Source organism: Cavenderia fasciculata, assembly GCF_000203815.1.
Source record: "Cavenderia fasciculata unplaced genomic scaffold Scf_Dfasci-G-p-12c09.r1-3, whole genome shotgun sequence".
NCBI classification, from domain to species: domain Eukaryota; phylum Evosea; class Eumycetozoa; order Acytosteliales; family Cavenderiaceae; genus Cavenderia; species Cavenderia fasciculata.
Window position 1 is genome coordinate 1618982 of NW_004457736.1, and position 17619 is coordinate 1636600.

The 17619-nt window shown below is 34.0% G+C and overlaps 6 protein-coding genes across 6 annotated transcripts; 1 reads left to right on the forward strand and 5 right to left on the reverse strand.

Annotated features, from left to right (window-relative positions):
- Positions 1-87: 87 nt before the first annotated feature.
- Positions 88-2752, reverse strand: DFA_06558 (sugar transporter family protein; the record flags this gene model as incomplete). Its single annotated transcript, XM_004362202.1, has 5 exons — positions 88-381; positions 460-603; positions 674-1467; positions 1546-2098; positions 2690-2752. 5 exons carry the CDS (start codon positions 2750-2752, stop codon positions 88-90), a joined length of 1848 nt encoding a protein of 615 aa, XP_004362259.1.
- A 274-nt stretch (positions 2753-3026) lies between these two features.
- On the forward strand, positions 3027-3939 carry DFA_06559 (uncharacterized protein; the record flags this gene model as incomplete). Its single annotated transcript, XM_004362203.1, is given in 2 exon segments — positions 3027-3242; positions 3262-3939. 2 exon segments carry the CDS (start codon positions 3027-3029, stop codon positions 3937-3939), a joined length of 894 nt encoding a protein of 297 aa, XP_004362260.1.
- A 60-nt stretch (positions 3940-3999) lies between these two features.
- On the reverse strand, positions 4000-7752 carry DFA_06560 (uncharacterized protein; the record flags this gene model as incomplete). The annotated part of the gene is made up of 7 exons (XM_004362204.1): positions 4000-4874; positions 4947-5837; positions 5912-5986; positions 6071-6303; positions 6805-7239; positions 7402-7540; positions 7653-7752. 7 exons carry the CDS (start codon positions 7750-7752, stop codon positions 4000-4002), a joined length of 2748 nt encoding a protein of 915 aa, XP_004362261.1.
- A 241-nt stretch (positions 7753-7993) lies between these two features.
- DFA_06561 (uncharacterized protein) lies at positions 7994-9914 on the reverse strand (the record flags this gene model as incomplete). The annotated part of the gene is made up of 3 exons (XM_004362205.1): positions 7994-8267; positions 8332-8903; positions 9282-9914. 3 exons carry the CDS (start codon positions 9912-9914, stop codon positions 7994-7996), a joined length of 1479 nt encoding a protein of 492 aa, XP_004362262.1.
- Positions 9915-10219: 305 nt separating this feature from the next.
- DFA_06562 (uncharacterized protein) lies at positions 10220-14063 on the reverse strand (the record flags this gene model as incomplete). Its single annotated transcript, XM_004362206.1, has 2 exons — positions 10220-12063; positions 12146-14063. The coding sequence occupies 2 exons, from the start codon at positions 14061-14063 to the stop codon at positions 10220-10222; spliced, it is 3762 nt and encodes a 1253-aa protein (XP_004362263.1).
- Positions 14064-14918: 855 nt separating this feature from the next.
- thrS2 (threonyl-tRNA synthetase) lies at positions 14919-17357 on the reverse strand (the record flags this gene model as incomplete). The annotated part of the gene is made up of 2 exons (XM_004362207.1): positions 14919-16463; positions 16542-17357. The coding sequence occupies 2 exons, from the start codon at positions 17355-17357 to the stop codon at positions 14919-14921; spliced, it is 2361 nt and encodes a 786-aa protein (XP_004362264.1).
- Positions 17358-17619: the final 262 nt, after the last annotated feature.

The following is a 17619-nucleotide window of genomic DNA, read 5'->3' on the forward strand; positions in this document are numbered from 1 at the left end:
ATATTAATATTAATATAGTTTTTTTATTTATAAATAATTGTATTATATGTGTTTTATTAATTGGTTATAAAATTTATTATTTTGTTGTTATCTCATTGGAGAACCAATTGCATGATCATTATTATTATTATTATTACCATGATAGAATGATTGATTATGTTCTTCTTCTTCTCTTAATTTATGTTCTTTTTCATCATGATAATCGTCTCCATCATGATGTTGATGATCTCCATCTTCCTCTTGATCAAATTCTCTTTCTTCATTTTCAAGTTGATTTCTATTGTCTTCAACAACGCCCATTTGAGTATTACCCTTGGCTGGTGGCAAGAAAATAGCCAACAGCACTATACAAACTAAACCAACTCCACCAAAGATCCAAAACTATAAATAGAAATTAAATTTAATATTAAAATACATAAATAATGTCAATGAATTATTATTATTATTATAAACACATACCATTGTTGATTGACCAATATATTTTACAGCAGACAAAAAAGTAAATGAAAGTAATAAATTAAATAACCATTGAAGAGCAGTAATAATGGGTGTACCAATATTCTTAATATCATCATCAAGAATTTCATTAATTACAAACCAAAACTAAAAGTAAATAGCATTAAATATTAATATGTGGTGTGATATATATGTAGTATATTTAGTAGAGACATACCAATGTACCAATACTTAATTCGAAAGCACCAACAAAACCAAAGAGTAGAACGATACATAACCAACCTTGAACTTTACCATCCAATACAACGAAAAAGAGAGCCATGAGTAGATCACAAAAAGTCATTGTAATGGCACCTGCAAACAGGAGCATACGACGACCAACTACATCTACCAAAAACATAGCTGCAACGGCAGTAGAAACATTCCAAAATTGGAGAATGGATGAACAAGTCAATGGAGCATATTGTTGAGTGAAACCTGCAAACTCAAAGATAATAGTTGAAAAGTACATAAATGCATTGATACCAGTCCACTGTGAAATGACGGCGAGGACAAAACCAATAAACATGGGACGACGATTCTTTTTCTTTCTTAGGATTTCCATCCAAGTTTCCTTGTGAACGACGATACCGTTGGCATCGTTGATTGCCTTCTCCTCCTTTTTGATACGTTGCATGATTTGGAATTTTGGTGATTCGTGGATGAGTGCCCAAACGACGAGTAGAGGGAATCCAGGAGCTGCTCCAGCAGCCCACATCCATCTCCAATTGTGTGGAGCCTTCATCAAAGGTAGACCGATGAAATTACCAATCAACAATCCAACAGTGACACTAATCTGAAAGACGGATCCCCATCTTCCACGTTTCTCTGGCGGTACCACCTCTGACACCATCAACGGCCCAACACTACTCCCAGCTCCAACAGACCATCCCAAAATAATTCTTAATGATGCTGCCAAACCCAATGGTGATGTTGCAGCTGATGAAATAGCTCCACCAATACATGTTATTGCTAAACAAATAAACAAACAAATAAATAAAATAAATTAATATATTATACTTTATATTAATGGTTATTTGACAAACATACCAATTGCAAGGATAATAGGTTTTCTACCGATAACATCAGCAAGAAGACCACCCATAACAGAACCAAATAGAGCACCTAAAAGAGTTGAACATACAACTAGACCTTGTTGAACAGTATTCAAGTCATATTGTTCAGTGATATGATCCAAAGAACTTGTAATGACACCAGTATTGTAACCAAAGATGAGACCACACAACATACTAAGAGTGACGACGATACCTTTACTCGTACCAAATCTATACCAAAATCCTTTGTTTGGTCTCTCGGCATAGAACTTTTGAAGATCCTCATCGACTCGTTGCTTTAATCTATCGGCAGCCAATAAGCTTTCACGAACACTTGCCGATGCAGATGTTCTAGATGCATTTGTTGTACTTTTGCTGATATTACTGTGTTGACTCTTTGCACTTCTAGTACTAGCTACACTCTTTTGACTCTTGAAACTATAATTACTAGCATTATCGTCATCATTGTGTTCAACATTTCGCATATGAACCTGTTTTTTTAATGATGGTCCACCTCCTGCTGCTGCTGAAGTTGATGGTGAATCCATCTGTTTTAAAAAAATAAAAAATAAAAAATATATAAATAAAAATACTAATAATATTTAAAAATCAATCTCTAATCTCTCTTTTTAAAAAATAAATATAAATATATATAGAAATGAATCTTTAAATTATAAAATAAAAATAATAATAATAATAATAATAATAATAAATTATAACTACTAAAAATATCTAATTGGAAATTCCATTTTGCGTGGGGTTAAAACTCGAGGTATGTTCAAATCGGTATTCGATAAAAACAAATTACATGTATGTGTTTATTTCTTTTTTTTAAAAATACTCAACTACCTAAACTGTAAAAACAAAAGGTACGTTTGATTCCAAGATACATGTGGATGGGCAATCCATCGAGTATCTGGTAATTTAAATTACATTTCAAAATTGTATCACTAAATATTCCATCCATCATTATCATTCAATACTATATACTGGTTTACCTTTGAATAATGATGAATGAGATCTTATTCATTGGTTGGTGTCTGAAAATAATTATATTATTTATTTTATTTTATTTTATTTTTTTCAAATTTTTGAACCTACGAATGGGAATGCCCGTTTGGCTCATCGTCTCAGAATACTCTGTCATTGATAGAACTGTGTTCCGAGTATAACCTACACCAACTATAAATAATAGCTCTCATTATGTGAGACTGTGACTGTGATCATTCAAACTAACAAACAAGTTATCAATACAGATACAGATATCATATTTTAACTATCTCTCTCTCTCTCTCTCTCTCTCTCTCTCTCTCTCTCTCTCTCTCTTTCTCTAGATATCTATTATCAATCCTCTTCTTTCATTTCTTTGACCACAGTTGCATGAAATTAAGAACTATTGTCATTATAATCATCTCTATTTTATTCATCAATTTCATTGTTCAAAAGTCTAAACTATCAACTAATAATAATAACAAGATGGAATCAGTAAACAAAAGTAAAACACCATTATTATTCATTAATCATGGTGCTCCGAATGAAATCTTAAACAAGGATTCAAAGACTACTATCTTTTTAAACAACTATCAACAATGGGCAAAACATACCAAACCAAAGGCAATCCTAATCATATCGGCTCATTGGGAAGAAAAAGATTGGACTATTACTACATCGTACGTGTTTAGAACTTTGATTGTTGTAAACATTAATATAGATACACCACATAACTTACTTTTTATTCTTTTTATTCTACTATAGTGACAAACCATTGGATACAATTTATGATTTCTATGGATTTGAACAAGAGATGTACAAGATCAAGTACCCTGCTAGTACTAGTAGTTGGTTGATTGAACAGGTTACTGGATTGTTCAAATCATCCAATACTACATTGAAACATGACAACAAGAGAGGATTAGATCATGGATCATGGACTATTCTCAAGATGATGTACCCAGATGCCGATGTTCCAGTCGTTCAACTTTCAATCAAACAAGGGTACGACGGATCGGACCATTATAATATGGGCAAGATTCTCACTCCACTCCGAGACCAAGACGTGTTGGTTGTTTGTAGTGGTAGCACCGTTCACAATCTTAGAGCATTCTTTCAACCATCAGGTGATACTGAATGGGCAAAGAGCTTTGAAAAATACCTCGAGGATGCAGTTGGAGCATCACCGGAATCACAAAACCAAACAGCTCAACAACTCGAATCAAGTATACTCGCCTACAACAAACACACTCATTTTAGAAAATCACATCCATCCGAGGATCATCTCATGCCACTCATCGTAGCAGCCGGTGTAGCACATTCATCACCAGCTAAAATCATTCATCGTGATTGGAAGATAGTTGCTTTCCCCTATACATTTTATCAATGGGACGATTAATTAAAGAAGAAAAGAAAATAAAAATAAAAATAAATAATATTAATTATTATTTTTTATTTATTAATTTGTTGGTTTCATTCTAATTGAGGATGGTCTAGTTCTAATATAAAACAATCTAGCCCTTTTAGCACTAACAACCAATACAAATGCAACAGCAGCACCTCCAATGACACCAACTACAACCCCAACAATAATTTTCCATTTTTGTTCAGGATTGCAGTCACCTCCAGAAGAGCTAGCAGATAGGAGTGGTGTAAAATCTGGATCGAGAATACATGATTGGCATTGAGCCAACGTGATACCAATCAATACAATAGACGTGTCATCATCAGTTTCGGATGGTGTCATTGATACCAATTGAGTCTTTGAATAAGTTGGTCTGCCATCTGCCAGCGAATAATCGATAAACCTACCATTAAATTGAACACCTTCTTTAATGATCCTGAGGTATTGAATGGTAGCTCCAAATTGATCAAATGACAGAGAATCAATTGAATGTTCTTCACAGTCAAAAGTGTACGATTGCTTGTTATTGATTTTTGTTTTAAATACCACTCTTAAATAGGAAAGATTACTTTTGAATGCCCACGATGAAATATTTACTGCCAATTTAATGGAATTTGGGTTGATTGTCAATTCTTGTGGACCAAACATGATTGATCTTGCATTTGTTGAAAATGATATGTTGGCACTAACCAATGGTGGTGAATCTATCAAAGAACTAGATGTTGTATTTAATTGATAATATACACTAGTCAGTGTTGTTGTATTTTCAATAATAGTTGATGTCCAATCAACCGTTGGTATTTCTTTTAATACAACTTCTTCCAAATCCAATTCTTGAATTGAAATCATTTCAAAATCAAAATCAATTCCATCCATATCAAATGATGCTATTGGTTTTGTATTATTTATATTTGGTTTAATTAGTACAACTAAATTAAAATTAATAAAAAATAAAATATTAATATTTTAAAATATATATTTTTTCTGTTTTGTATATTTACATTGAGTTCTACAATTATCAGATGAATCATAACCTTGATTACAAACACAAATTCCATAATCTTCACATTGACCATTTCCATAACAATTCTTTGTATCTTGAATACATTGATCTTTTTGGTTTCCTCCTGGTGGACCATTAGAATTTGATTTAAAGTTGATAGCATCGGTTCTATTAAATAGTAACGCGTCCACAATGACTGAAATGGAGGCAATTCCATCACTTGGTACATTAATTAATGAACAATTGATTAATTGTCTGGATTTCGATGTGACAATACATTCTATAGTATTATTAATGTAGACAGAGACACCAGTTTGATTATTTTCACCATAGTAACCAAATAAACTTAAATTCTTGATTTCATTGGGATCCAAAGTACTGACTGATGTAACTACTGGATAGGATGGAGGGAAAAGGAGTGAAGTTGACTGATTATTGTTGATATTTCTAATGGTTACTGTTTGATTACCTCCACCAACATTATTTGCCAAACAATACAAATAATTTGATGTATTTGTTACAGGGATACATTCAATTGTATTTCCTATCCATACAGTGTGGTTCAAGAATGGATTAAACCATTTAAATGTAATATTTAATCCAAATTGTAAGGGTTGGATTCTATGTGCATCCAATCGATCAATGGTGATACCAGATTCAATAAATGTAAATGGAAAAGTGTAAGCTGGTGTTTTAGAGTTAAAGGTAATGTCGATATTCTCGGCAGGTCCAATTCGAGGTGTTGTTATTGAAAATTGTAATTTTTGATTTGGAACAATGGCAACTAATTTGTATTGGGGTGTGCTAACAAGACCCCATCCAATATTTGAACCTTGTAACAATCCACTTCCTCTAATTAAATATAATTCTCTTGAATCAATAGTCATTGCTAAAAATAAATTAAAATTAAAATTAAAATTAATTATTATTATATATATAATTTTAAAGATATCAAACACATACGACAAGTAAATTCAGAAGGTATAGTTAAAGAGGTTTTTATAATAGAGGTATCATTACTATAACACCAAAAACAATCTATAAAAGTAATTAATTTAAAAAAAAAAAAGAAAAGATTAATAAAATTTGGTATGAATAGTAGACTTTTTGTGTTCTTCTTACCAGGAATTGCTGTTACATTATATAATTCGATAAACTTGTTTGAACATGTAGTATCTGGAATAGTTTTATCAACTAGATTGGTGTTATTTTTGAAATATATATTAATTGTACGGTTGGTAAGAATTGACCAAGGAAATTGATACAATTGATCATTGTTGGAAATATATAATATTGAAAGATTAGGTGGTAGAGGATAAAGTGTTGGTAACACTGTCAACGATGAATCCAAGTAACTATAAAAAAAAATTTGATGGAAATTAAATATTAATATTATAAACAATAGTGACTCTAGCTAGATCACTGAAGTAGTGGACATACAAATTTTTTAAATTAGGTGGATACCCGCCAGTAAAGGGATACATCAAAGTGTTTACAAAAAAACTAAATAAAAAGGTTAGTTTAAATGTTAGAGTTTGCTAGCAGAATAAAACTTACACAATGGTAAGAGCCTTAAAATTGGTAAAAGGATTTAAGAATTTTGTTGGTCCATTTGTAGATCTGAATAATATTATGGAAATGAATAGAGAGGATTAAAAAGTGACTCTTTTTGTGACAATAAGTAACATACAAAGTTAATAGGCTATTGGCATTATATATAGATGTAGATATTAATGTAGGTCCGGATGAAATGATTGCTCTAATTGTAGAGAGAGAGAGAAAGTTTTTATTATTATGATTAGAAATCAAATATGTTTAGAATGTTCTATTTTAAAATATTTTTTAATAATACTTACAAATTTGTCAATGATGAACTATTGACAAGCATTGACAATTCAGTTTGTGTAGTCTGTTTGAAAGTGAATTGTAATAAATTTAGCGATGGGAATGAAGATTGTTGAAATTCTACACCGACAATGGGATCATTTAATCTGAATGATAAAGACAAATCTTCGACCAATGGCATTCTCCAACTAGAGTTGATTAGAATAGTGGATGTTTGACTATGTAAAGATATTCTACGAAGTTTTGGGCAAGCAGAACAGAATGGCCAAGATATGTTTATAGGTAAATCAAAAAAGGAGATTTCTGTTAGGTTTGGGAATGCCATTGACAGTATTGGTGGAAATATGGTGACAGTCTTTTCATCTTGAAGAACAAGTGTTTGTAGACTCGTCATATTACTCATCAAGAAGAGAAGGTTAATTGACGGATCGACTATTCTCAATGGTCTAAGAGAAAATTGAGTACATTTTGGCAAGTATATCTCTGTTAGTAAGTTTGTTATAGTAGATACAGATTTGGTTGGTGATAATAAAACACTAGTGGTTAATAGTATTATTAGCAAAATGAAAGAAGAAAAAATACACACGTATTTATAAATATATACATACAATGATGTGACGTGATACTCTTGATCGACAAGTTCACATGTTACTTTTTGAGATGGAATGCTTTGGTTATTACAAAATCCGTTTTGATCTAAAGGTAAATCGCTATAATATTGTTCAAGTAGATATCGTATAGATTGTTCTAGAATGAATAGAGCAGCAAAGTAAATAGCGAAAGGGGTAAATAAATAATAGTAGTAAAGATGAATGAATGAATGACTATGGTTGGTCTTTTTTTATTGTTTTTTATTTACCTTCGAGAAGTGGTATCTGTAGTTGTTGAGAGGTAGCTCTATTGATGAACATCATCAACACCAATATGATTAAAAGGTGAAGGTGTTGATAAGATTTCATTCTTTATCGAATAATAATAATAATAATAATAATATGGACTATCTCTTAACAACAACGACAACGACTATTAAAGATACGTATAGGGATGGTATTTTTCGCAGATTCCTCGAAACACATATGATAGTTTCGCTCGTTATTTACACCCACTTGTTTTTGTTTGCAAAATTGGTTTTTTTTGCAAAGAGGAAAATAAAAAGTTTGGGGTGACCCAATTTATATGGGGAATATGGGGGAAGACAGTTCAATGCAAGAATTTATTAAATAGGGATTTGACGGAAGAGACAAAGGAAGGATTTTGAATAGTGGTTGACAGTTGGGATGATGAGTTGGTATTGCTTTCATAGGCTATTCTTTTAGCTGGTCTATTATTTTCATCTCGCATTTCGCCGGTAGCCACATTAATTTGGTTAAAGGTGTTATAATTGTTAACTTGGCTCAGGTTAACATCTCCAGAGTCTGATTTTTTTGGCTGTCTTCTCTTTCGTGTCTCTTTTTTATAATGAATAACCAAGTCTCTTTGATTTAAATGAAAATTAGGTTAGTAAAAAATGGGTAGTAGTTGTTATCGTTTAAACATACCGATTTGTGTCGTCGGTCCAGACAGTGCCTGTACTCATCTTATCTCTCATCATCATTGATCTTTGCTTGTGTGGTAAAGAATCTGTCGTTACCAATGCATTAGAAGTGGTTTGAACAAGAGCAAGAGCCTTTGAAGATTTTTTTGTTGCCTTGGGTGGTTTTGGTATCAATCCCTGATCTTGTGGTGAGAGTGGCGAACAATTAATGATACCTGACTTGTTCCAAGCAGCCATTACGTTGGTTGGCTTTGTTGCTTCGACCCATGCAAAGTATGAAAACTGTTGGTAGTGTTCGGGTGCGATTTTAAAGTTGGGTTTGTCTTGAAGTTGTTTTAGTATCATATTCTTTAGTGATTGAGAGAATGATGAAAAAATGACAAGATCCAAAGGTTGTAAGATATGTGTCATATTGGATGGAAAGCTCTTAATGTGAACCTTGTTTTCATTGGCCCATTGAAGTAATTCAGGACTAAAATTACTTCCATGATTGTCGACCAAAAGTAACTTGTCGCCAGGTGTTGTCAGCTGTTTAACAAAAAATTGGACACAGTCTAGCTTGATTGACTCATCTACCTATATACGATTAGTTATAGACAAGAGTGTGTTAATTAATTATAATATTTAGATTTTGTAGAAAAAGAAAATTTTTAAAAAATCATCTTACATAGCCACTCTTATTAACTTCCAGATAGCCATATTCATTTTTACTAGTAATGGACCAATTCTTTTTGATTGGAAACTGCAAAACGTAATAAGGCTTTAGACTACCACCTAATCCTGTTATTCCTCCTACCAATGTAAAGTGTTGGGACTGAGTTTGTTTAAAAACTTTTGGTTTGAGTGTCTCCCTTGCATTTTTATAAACAAACATGACAACCTGTGACAAAGACATTGAATTATTAGTAAACTCTAATCAATTGCATGTGTATAATCACTACTGTCTATAGTTACCTTTTGTTTAGTATCTGTGAAGAGAACTCCCTTTTCATCAATGTTGAATATATTTTCTTGTTTGATACCATGTTTTACTATGAAATCTCTAGTTTCCTTGATCCATGCGTCAGAACCACCTTTTTGTTCAGCAAGTGCCCTTTTATAATCTTGAGAGCGAACATATCTAAGCTTGAGATCTACGTATCTCGATCTAAAACCTCTCCACCAAGAGTCTGACAGCATCTTTTCTCTCTTTGTGCCCGTTCGCTCTTTCCAGAGATTGAGTGCCAAAATCTTGACATCTGTCTTTGTCATAGGTCTATTCTGCTGAATAGATATCTTGATCTTGGCTATTATCTTTTCCTCTTCCTCTTGTGTAAGTGTCTTTTGGCGAGGTACTATAGATTTCTTCTTTAGTGCCCTTGATACTTCATATTCTTCTAATCCCAAAACGAAGCTAATATTTTTGTTGCTAATCTCCCCGTGCTCTAGTCTAAGCATCACAGCTGCTTCCAATCGCTCCTTTTGTTCTCTCACCAAGACCTTTTGTAATGTTAGCCTTGATTTACATTCCCAAAAGACTGTTAAAACACCTAAAATCTCTCCATACACCTGTTTCTGATCTTGCTTTGTGCTTGCTAATTCCTCCATTTTGACTTTATCTTATACCAATAATATCTATATATATGTGCTGAATATAATAATGACATTCATTTGTTGTAAAAAACTTTTCTATTATTTATTTTAATCTTGTACTCCAACTACTACCCGTAACTGCCATAGTAGATGTTTGACTTAAAGAAATTAAATTACTCATTGCAAAAAAAACCAATTTTGCAAACAAAAGATAGTGGGTGTTATGACCTGAGTATATATGGTCAAACAGAGAGACAGAGCTTTTTAAAAAGCTTTCTTTTTATTTAGTTGGTTAAGTGTTGGTTGAATATAGATAATATTTAACAAGATAATATGAATAATAAGATGGTGGTGGTGAATATTAATGTTGTTGATGATAATATTGATGATGGAGTCAAGAATGATGATGAGGAGGAAGAGGATGATGAATTGGTTGGTTTTTCAATTGGTGGACATTCAATGACTGGTATGGGTGTAGATTCGATTTGACAACCTTGTTCATCTTGAACGGTGATGGTATAGGTTCCATTCTTTAGACCTTCAAATGTATATGATGGTTTGGTCAAGACTACTTCACTGTTGGTGTCACCACTGATCGATATGGTGTATTCAGAGTCGGGTGAGTTGCCTCCACTAGGTGTCACTACAATTTGACCACATTTCTGAGATGTGTCAGTCGATACATTCAACAAGGTCTTTGTAATTTCAATTGCAATTGGTTGATACTTTCTTGGACAATTGGCATTATGTATTTCAACTTGTATTTGGTATTGACCAGGTGCGAGATTACCAACACGTCCATCAACAGGTACTGTCACATTACCATTGACCAATATTGATGTGTTGGTGAATGTGTGACCCGATCCAAACGATATACCAACTGAACCAAGTTTAGAAGAGTTGGCTTGACATATACCCTGTGGTAGAGCTGTCAGGACTGGTTCGCTACTTCCAACGACGACATTGGTGACTGCAGTGTAACAAGATGATCCCTTTTTATAGGCACGGATCCAATAGACACCTTTTCCAAGTCCAATAAGTGATGGTAGGATAATAGACTGCGAGTTGGAATCTTGTACAAGTTGATAGTCAATGTTGGAGTCTGGCTGTGTGATGACAACCTTTCCATCCTTGCTATTGAGACATGTTTCATTGGTCGTTGTGAATGCTAGCTGTTTGGTGGTTGCATTCCAACTTGGTTGGCCGCTATACTCTGGACAGATGATAGGTACGAATAAGAGTGGTGCATTGACCTGCCACTTGAATCTATACCATAGTTTGTGTGGTCCTGGAGAACATGGATTCTCCTTGTTGACAAGTTTATTGTCTTCAGAGTCCAGGTATATATCATAGGTGACAAACGATGAATTATCCAATATAACAGATCCATAGAGACTGTCACATGTTGGTTCAGACACCGAGTAGGATGGTAATGGATAGTTGGTGATAGTTATGGGGAATGTCATTTGTCTTTCACACACCTTGTTGTAAGTGACCATTAAATCAATTGATTTCTGTGTTTCATCAAAACCTCTAATAGTCTTTAAATCAGACGTCACTACAAATGGTAGTGTATTTGGTACTACCTTGATATCACCAAGTGTATAATTTAGGTTTCTAAGAGTCACCGACAACTCTCCATTCTTTAAACCATAGGATGGTGATAGACTTGTAACTACATCAATAATAGGTTCATTATTTTGTGGTAACAAGAATGTATAACTCCATTGACACTGTGACCCCTTTTTAAATGTTGCAGTTATATTAATGTCGGGTGGTATATTGGATAGAGTATTACCAAGTATTTGACCTGCAGTTGATGTAATCACCATATTATCAATCAATGTTCCATTTGACAATGTGTAATTGAGTTTGGCAATACCATCTCCCATCGAGCAGGTTGGTAGACGAATCGGAGTAACTACAATTGGCAAATGTTCAATGGGGACAATAATTTCAACCATTGAATCGGTACATCCACCTCTTGTATATCTGAGTACATATTTTCCTGGTTTCAATCCACTAAATGTACCAGCAGTTGCTCCAGGTTGACCATCCAATGAAAAGGATGTCACATCTGTATGATTAACCACTGTAATCTTTCCTGTAATAACATCACAATTTGATAATGATTGGGGTGTAACATCATATGAAATTGGATTCACTATAGAATGATAAAAGAAGAAGAAGAAGAAGTATAGTTAGTGATTAAATGTTATAATCATTAAATGTTTTTTTGGACTTACAAATTTTAGGAATGATTCCAACAGTAATCACTTTTTGATAGAAACAAGTTGGAGTTCCATCAAGTTCAAATGTAATGTTATAAGTACCACTTGGAGCAGTATAAATAAATGTACCTGGTCCTACTGATAATACATTGATTGGAATTCTATTGGGACCGTATACTTTGATAGTATTCGGAATTGGTCCAATTTCAATAGTTCCATTGTTTTGGTTGGCACATGATGATGGTGAGACTATTGTAATGTTTGGATTAATATCAAACAATGGTAGATTGGTTGGAGCAATATAGTTTACTTGGGCATCACATGATCCATACTTGAATGGAACAGAGGTTGACTGACCTGGTTTAAATGTGACTGTAGTCGTTGCCGTTGATACTAATCCATTGATGACTGGAGTAACACGTAGTGATGCATCCAATGCTGAACATACTTTAGGTAGACCTTCAACATTAAATGTAGCTAGACTAACATTGAGTGGAGCTGTAAAGTTGGTTAACAAGTCTAGGTCTTTGGTAAAAGTAGATGTTTGACATTCTTGGAGCACAGTAGTTAACTTCCAATTACCAGGTACTAATTTATAAACTCCACCAGTTCCATTGGCTTGCAATGGTTGACCATCAGTCTTTTCCAATTTAATTGAACTGAATAATTGGTAGTTGGAGATTGTAAATGTAATAGTTGAAAGACATGTATTAAAGTTGGATGTGTAACTGTACTGAGGGACGGTTGTACCACTTCCAATAACCAACTTTTCATCGTTACATAGGTTTGATACTTCATACGACTTTCCATACTCTACTCCAAGTGTTCCATTTTCAATGGTTTGGTTGTTGTATAGGACAAGAGCCGATAAATCTGGAGAGAATTGGACAATAGATGTTTTGTTGATACAGTTGGGGGCGGCTGGAGCAAAGGTGTAGGCTATACCGAGTGGAACATCAGGTACTTCGAGTGTGATGTTGAAACCAGAAGGACAAAGACTACCAACTTCTACAACGGGTTTGACAAGAATGGTATTTAAAACACCACGATCAACTTGTAGTGTAGCACCAGTTGACACCTGACCTTTGTAAGTATACGTATACTTGGTTGGTATGTCTTGTGCGGTAAGACCTGGAAGAGTAACTGTTACAGTAGCATTGGGTGATTTACATTGTGGAACGGCTACAACGATTGGAGAGACTGGTAGTAATTGACTTGATATTGGAATGTTTTGAACACACGTTGCAGAGGTGAGACTGAGAATGTACTGTTTACCCAACCCCATAACCAATCCGACTATTGGAACAATGACACTTTGGGGATCAAATATTTTAATGTCAGTATAATCAGCCTTGTTTGTAACTGCAAATGATGTGACTGGACCTAGACAAGTCTTGGTTTCATGTACGAGTTTTGGAAGATAGTTTGGTTTGGTTGGGACAAGGTTGAGAGGGTAATTACATGTGTTTCCGTCTTGAGTGATGGTATACAGATGGTATCCTGGTAGCAATGTGGTCTTTTGAGTAGGTTCAATAGTTTCATTGTTTATAGTGACCTTTGCACCTTGCTTATAGTTGATGACCGATACTTCAGTTGACTGGAATGGACATGTTGGTTGAGTATACGATAGCGATGGGAATTTCACTTCAAAAGGAAGCACCTTGGTACAAGTGGCACCTGTAGAGGCAGTAACAGTGTATTGACCATTCTTGTTGAAATGAATATACAATTTACCAGAGTTTATGAATATATTGGTTCCAGCAGATGGCGATACAGTAATGTTATTCTTATATTCCAAACTATTAGTAATGATTAAATCAATACCAGAACAAGACGATTCGGTATTTTGGCCAATCTCTGGACACGATTGTCCATTAATTATTCCAATTAAAAATAATATTATGGAAAATAATAGAGTTGATCTATTACCCATTTTTTAATCTTATATTAAATAAAGATTAGATTGGATGTTAATATCACTTTTAATATAATAGGTATTTCTTCTCCTCTGTCTATTTTTATTCTTATTTACCTTTTATATAAATTTTAAATACTTTTGAATAAATAAATAAATAAATAAATTTATATAGATAAATGTATAAAAATATAATATTAATGTATATGAGGAGGTTGAATTGATCAACAATTGTATCGATAAGTATATATATGTTGGTGCCTCCATCCATAGATCACAGAATTTGATTTATGATAATGAAGGTGCACCCTTTACCCACATTACTATAAATCTTAAACCATACAGACAGACAGACAGACAGCAGTACTACTTTTGATTTCCTATTTTAACCTATCCGATTGGCATGTACCATGGGTTTAATAATAATACTAATTCTTTAAACCCCATCTTAAACACAGTAGGAGGAAGCTTCCAACATAAATTTTAATTACAGAAACTGTTCAAGATGTTTACTTTGAAAATCCAATAATCATCCACCCTACTTGGTTACTCACTCCCACTTTCCCAATGACATTTTTAAATAAAATTGACCATCAATGCGATAGACAGTATGACAACCCATGATCAAAGTGTGGGGGGGTGTGTTTTTTAAAACAGTTCACAGTTCACATTGTGGTGTTTTGTTTTGATTGATGGTTTATATCTTTTTTGACAGGGGTGGGTGTGACAATTTAAAAGTAACTAGTTATGGAGGATGAGCTGGTTTGGTTGAAATTGAGTTATTATTATTATTATTTTTTATAATTATTATTATTATTTTTGATTTGATCGATTTTGAGTTTTGTTGTACAACTTTTTGGAGTTGTTGATTGATTATTGATAATTATCAGTTTTAATTTGTAATTCATCTAATAAAGAGGATAGGGACATTGACTGAGGAGTTGAATCACCATCACGACGTCGTACCGAGACAGTGTTGTTTGTTACCTCTTCGTTACCAACCACAATGACATAGTTGTATTTGAGTATGATTGCATCTCTTAGTTTCTTTTTAATGGTTTTGTGTGCACTAGTGTCAATGTCTACTTCGTAGCCTGCCAAGTGTAAATCTTGACGAATCTTTTCGGCATATTCGTTGTGTGCATCTCCAATCGATGTGACCAATACTTGTCTTGGTGAGAGCCAGAATGGCCATTTTCCTTTAGTGTGTTCAATTAAAATGGCCAACATACGTTCAGTAGATCCGAAAATAGCTCTATGAATCATAACTGGTCTTTCGAATTTTGATGGCGCCAAGGCAGAGGGGTCGTCCGTTTCAGCTACACCACTAGTTGTAAACTCTAAATTGAATCGTTGAGGTAGTTGGAAATCCAATTGAATGGTTGCACATTGATGACTTCTTCCATTGGCATCTTTGATGTGAATATCAATCTTTGGACCGTAAAAAGCACCATCACCTTCATTGAGTCGCCAATGACCTCTGAAACTTTCATTCAACACTTGTTCGAGAGCATTCTCGGCACGATTCCATGTGTCCAAGTCGCCGAGATACCCCTCTTTGGGACGAGTCGATAGTTCCAAGCTAAATGTGAATCCAAACACACGGTAGACGTATTGGAGAAAGTCGAGACATGCACGCATCTCTTCTTCAATCTGATCGGTTCGACAAAAGATGTGGGCGTCGTCTTGTTGGAACCGACGTACTCGAGTGAGCCCGGTCAGCGAACCATGTGTCTCGTTTCGATGGAGTACGCCAAAATCGGCGTATCGCATGGGGAGCTCTTTATAGGACCGCACACGATGAGCGTACATCAAGCAGTGACCGGGACAATTCATCGGTTTGAGCGAGTAGGTTGTATGGTCACACTGGAACGAAAACATGTTGTCCTTGTAATTTTGCCAGTGACCAGACACCTCCCACAACTTTTGACTGTAAATGTTTGGAGTGATGACCTCTTGGTATCCACGACGACGATACTCTCCTCTGAGGAACGACAGTAGTTTGTTGTAGACCTTGGCACCGTGTGGCAAGAAAAAGCATGACCCGGGACTATACGGATGGAAGAAAAAGAGTTCTTGCTCACGTCCAATATTACGATGGTCTAATTGAGCTGCCAACTCCTGTTGCTCACGGAACAGGTCGAGTTGGGAATTAGACGGGAATGAAATACCAGCAAGACGTTGCAAATGTGACATATCAGCACGTGACCCAACCACAGCCGAATTACGTAAAATATCAAATGCCTTGATATAACCAGTCGAAGGTAAAGTACAATCCAAACCCAATTGATTATCTTGACCGTTACATATAACTATAAATTCTTCATCACCATTCTTTTTGTAGGCAACTCTAATTATATTAATTTCATTCTCTTTAATATTTTCCAATTCATCTAATCCATATTTATTATTTCCTTTCTATTTTAAAATAATAACAAAACAATTAATTAATGAGTTACATAATTATATTATTATGTAATATTTTGTATGACATACATTTAATAAATCAATTAAAGATTGTTTTGAAACCTTTTCTCTTTTAAATATGTTATTTTCCTTTACAATAGTATCCATTATTTTTTTGATTGATTTAACATCGGTCTCTTTGATGGTGACTGATGTGTCGGACAAATAAATATCAGCTTGGAATCCATCTAATAATAATGATTTGGTTATATTTGCTTGGTTGGCTGTGATGATAACTTGGTGTTGTTGTTGTTGTTGATTATTATTATAATAAGTTGAAAGTATGTGTTTACGCATAGCCATTGCCAATACAATAGATGAAGAATACCAAAAACATCTACGACCCTCTTCACTTTCAAAATCTAACAACTCTAAGCTACCTCCGTGCTCTAGTACACTAGTCAACGATAGAGGTATACCATCCAACTTTGCAAGTAGAGATGATTTTGCCAATGATTTAGATATCGATGAAGCAATGATCAATGGTGTAGATTCACCTTTTTTTCCTTCAATCTTTCTACCATCTGGTAATCCTATATCTATATTATTATTATTATTACTACTATTACTAGAAGCTGAAGAACAATAATAATGATGATTACTAATGATATTACTACTACTGTGTCTACTATTACTACTACTATTTAATAATGGGGTTGTTGTACAACTATTTGATGAAGGTGATTGGTATAACCCTGTCGACAGGTTCAATTTAGTTGTTGATGTTGTAGTTGTATAGTTATTGGCTACTATCGTAGCCGCAGAGGAGGGTGCACTAACATAGTTTAACTTTGAAATTGATGACAATAAGATACTAGATCTTTTATATAATGCTTGATGTAACATCATCATCATCTGATCGATCAGAGGTGTGAACTACAATAAAAGTGTCTTGTGCTGCTGCTTTTTCTTTTTTCTTCTTTTTAATTTCTTTTTTTTATTGCAATACCTTAGAAAATGTCTTTATTAAATTAATTAGTTCTCCCTATTCAACTATGCATACGCTACACTCTTCTCTTCATCTCTCTCATACACACATACCTATCTATATATTTATTATTACAATATAAAAGAGTATGTTTGCTCTTTATCAATTAAACAACTCATG